Source organism: Engraulis encrasicolus, chromosome 14 (genome assembly GCF_034702125.1).
Source record: "Engraulis encrasicolus isolate BLACKSEA-1 chromosome 14, IST_EnEncr_1.0, whole genome shotgun sequence".
Lineage (NCBI taxonomy): Eukaryota > Metazoa > Chordata > Actinopteri > Clupeiformes > Engraulidae > Engraulis > Engraulis encrasicolus.
Window position 1 is genome coordinate 25,828,721 of NC_085870.1, and position 2,383 is coordinate 25,831,103.

At 45.3% G+C, this 2,383-nt stretch overlaps 1 protein-coding gene across 1 annotated transcript in view; it reads right to left on the reverse strand.

The window, feature by feature from the left end:
- Positions 1 to 1,040: 1,040 nt before the first annotated feature.
- gpr27 (G protein-coupled receptor 27) overlaps positions 1,041 to 2,383 on the reverse strand; it is a 1,587-nt gene continuing 244 nt past the window's right edge. The window contains exon 1 of the mRNA XM_063216435.1: positions 1,041 to 2,383. This exon is cut by the window's right edge and continues 244 nt beyond it. Within this exon, the coding sequence (XP_063072505.1) occupies positions 1,512 to 2,383 (872 nt within the window). The 3' untranslated portion in view covers positions 1,041 to 1,511.

Here is a 2,383-nt window from a genome sequence, read left to right on the forward strand (position 1 = left end):
AACATTAATCCTATTCTCTTACCGGTACTGCGCACCAGCTGTAAATTTTATACCGGTGCTAAGCACCTGTGTGCACCTGTCTACTTTCAACACTGCTTGTAAGTCACTAACGGACAGTAATGCATTGTCTAACACGAGTCGCGACAAGCCTATTCTTAAGTGTTGCAATGATAAGGTTAAAAGGTTGGTCTATGATGGATGAAAACATACTCTTCAGGTATCATGGCATTCAAAATGATAAGGAAATATAACATCAGACTATGCAAATGTTGTCATTGACCTCAGTCAGCTCCCCTTTGAAAAAAAAACCCAACAACCTACAGACAGACTGATGCTAGAAGTCAGACGGCAGACGTGTAATCTGGCATGGCAGCAACATATCAAATCATAATAAATCATAATAATCAGAATAACTTGAACTGTCATGGGTAAGTGAGCTTCCCAAAAAAACCCTCATCCTGGGCCTGCCCTGATCTCTGCGTGACAACACTGAAGATTAAAGATGGGATTATGTCCTCAGATGCGCCTCAGTAAAACCTCCTCCCCTGCAGCTGTGCCAAGTATGTCTCACCCCTGTCCAAAACTTATGTAACGCTGAGGAGAAATCACGCTGAAGAAAAAAAAAGATAAACACTGTCCACTGTGTTCAAGTCACACAACACGGATGAAGATGAGACAGGCTGCAGACTGAAGACAAACCGATTGGATGACAGCAGCCAGCCCGCTGACAGCTTTGGCCAGGCCCAGTGCAAAATCATCTAAAAGGGCCCCTCCCACTCAATCCATGCAATGTAATGTCGACCCAATTTTGGGCCCCAGAATCCCACTGGGCCAGGTAAAACTGACCCCTTTGACCCCCCCCACTCCCACCCCCTTTCCACTTCCCTGACAGCAACGTCACTCTACAGAGTAAGCAACACCATACTATTCCTTTGGTCAATTCAAAACAGTCAATAATAACCAATGAATAATAATCAATCATGATTTATTTTATTTTAAGTACAAACGATGCAAACGTGTCCTGATGACACTGCCACTGACCTATGAAGTCAAACAGTCCTTCCTTGGTTATGATGAGGGGGGAGAGATGTGGGTCTGATTTAACGAGAGAGTGAGGGACTTGTCCACATATCCATTCAAGTGACACATACACTTGCAAAATATGTCTGAGGTTTGATATCTGAACACAAACAAGTAATACGAAGGTTTTTATCAAATATAGTCGGAATAGAAACAGATAAAAGCAAAGCCAATTTACACCATTTACAATATGATACACAGCTGTGATAAACCCACAAGGTTATCTTCGAACCAATTTACATATATTTATCAGAGAAACCTTTTGACTTGATTCTCGTTCTTATTGTCCCCATTTTAAGTCAGGGCAACTTGTATCCAGCCCCTCAAAGAAATCTAAACCCAGATGAAACCCAGAAACCCAGGGATAGATAAAACAAACAAACAAACAAATAGCCTTTATCTTTCAGACCAAGACTAGGTGGCTTGTTTTTTCATATGACACAATATGGCTCCATTGGTGTCTGGGTACCGACGCAGCAGGGAAAGCAGGCCCTTAGACGCATCCTCAGTTCTTTGTTGAATATGAAACAGATGATGGGATTGGCTCCTGCCTGGGCAAAAGTGAGCCACACGGCCGCGGTCAAGTAGACCTGTGGAATGGCGCTGCCTTTCACAAACACCCGAAAATAACACGTGATGATGTACGGGGCCCAGAGAACGAGAAACGTCAGCGTTATCATGTAGTACATCTTGCCTATCCGCTTCTCCATTTTAAACTCGTCTAAAACCAGGAGCCTGCGGTTGACGTTGTGCGACGCCTGTCGGATGCCCACTAGGGTTGGCGGAGTGGGACCTCTTCCAAAGCCCGCAATCCAGTTGGCGGCCGCCTGCCCCGTCGCACCTGGGCCATGAAATGTCCAGTTTTGACTGATGGCCGGCACCAGCTGAGCAGGTTTCATTTTACGGTGGTCGTAGACAAAACATAGCATTTTGATGTAAACGACGTGCGTTGTGCCTACTATGACTGCCAGCATCAACATAAACCCCAAGGTGTCGTTTGCCTTCACATAACGGTGCTCGAAGATGCACTGGTCCTCCTCCCGGATGAATTTATATGTGCCCACATCAAACACAGGGGGGAATGCCATGGCAATAGAGAGCGTCCACACCATGCATATGATGGCAACACACGTCCACAGAGTCATTCGTTTGGAATAGAATCTATGGTGAGCGATTGCCATGTACCGTGTAACACTGACGCAGAAGAGCATGAAGGCTATGTGGAAACAGAAAAGGACTGCCATGAAGGCGATGATCTTGCAGCTTATCAGACTGTATGCCCATATTGAGCCGCTGCTTATGG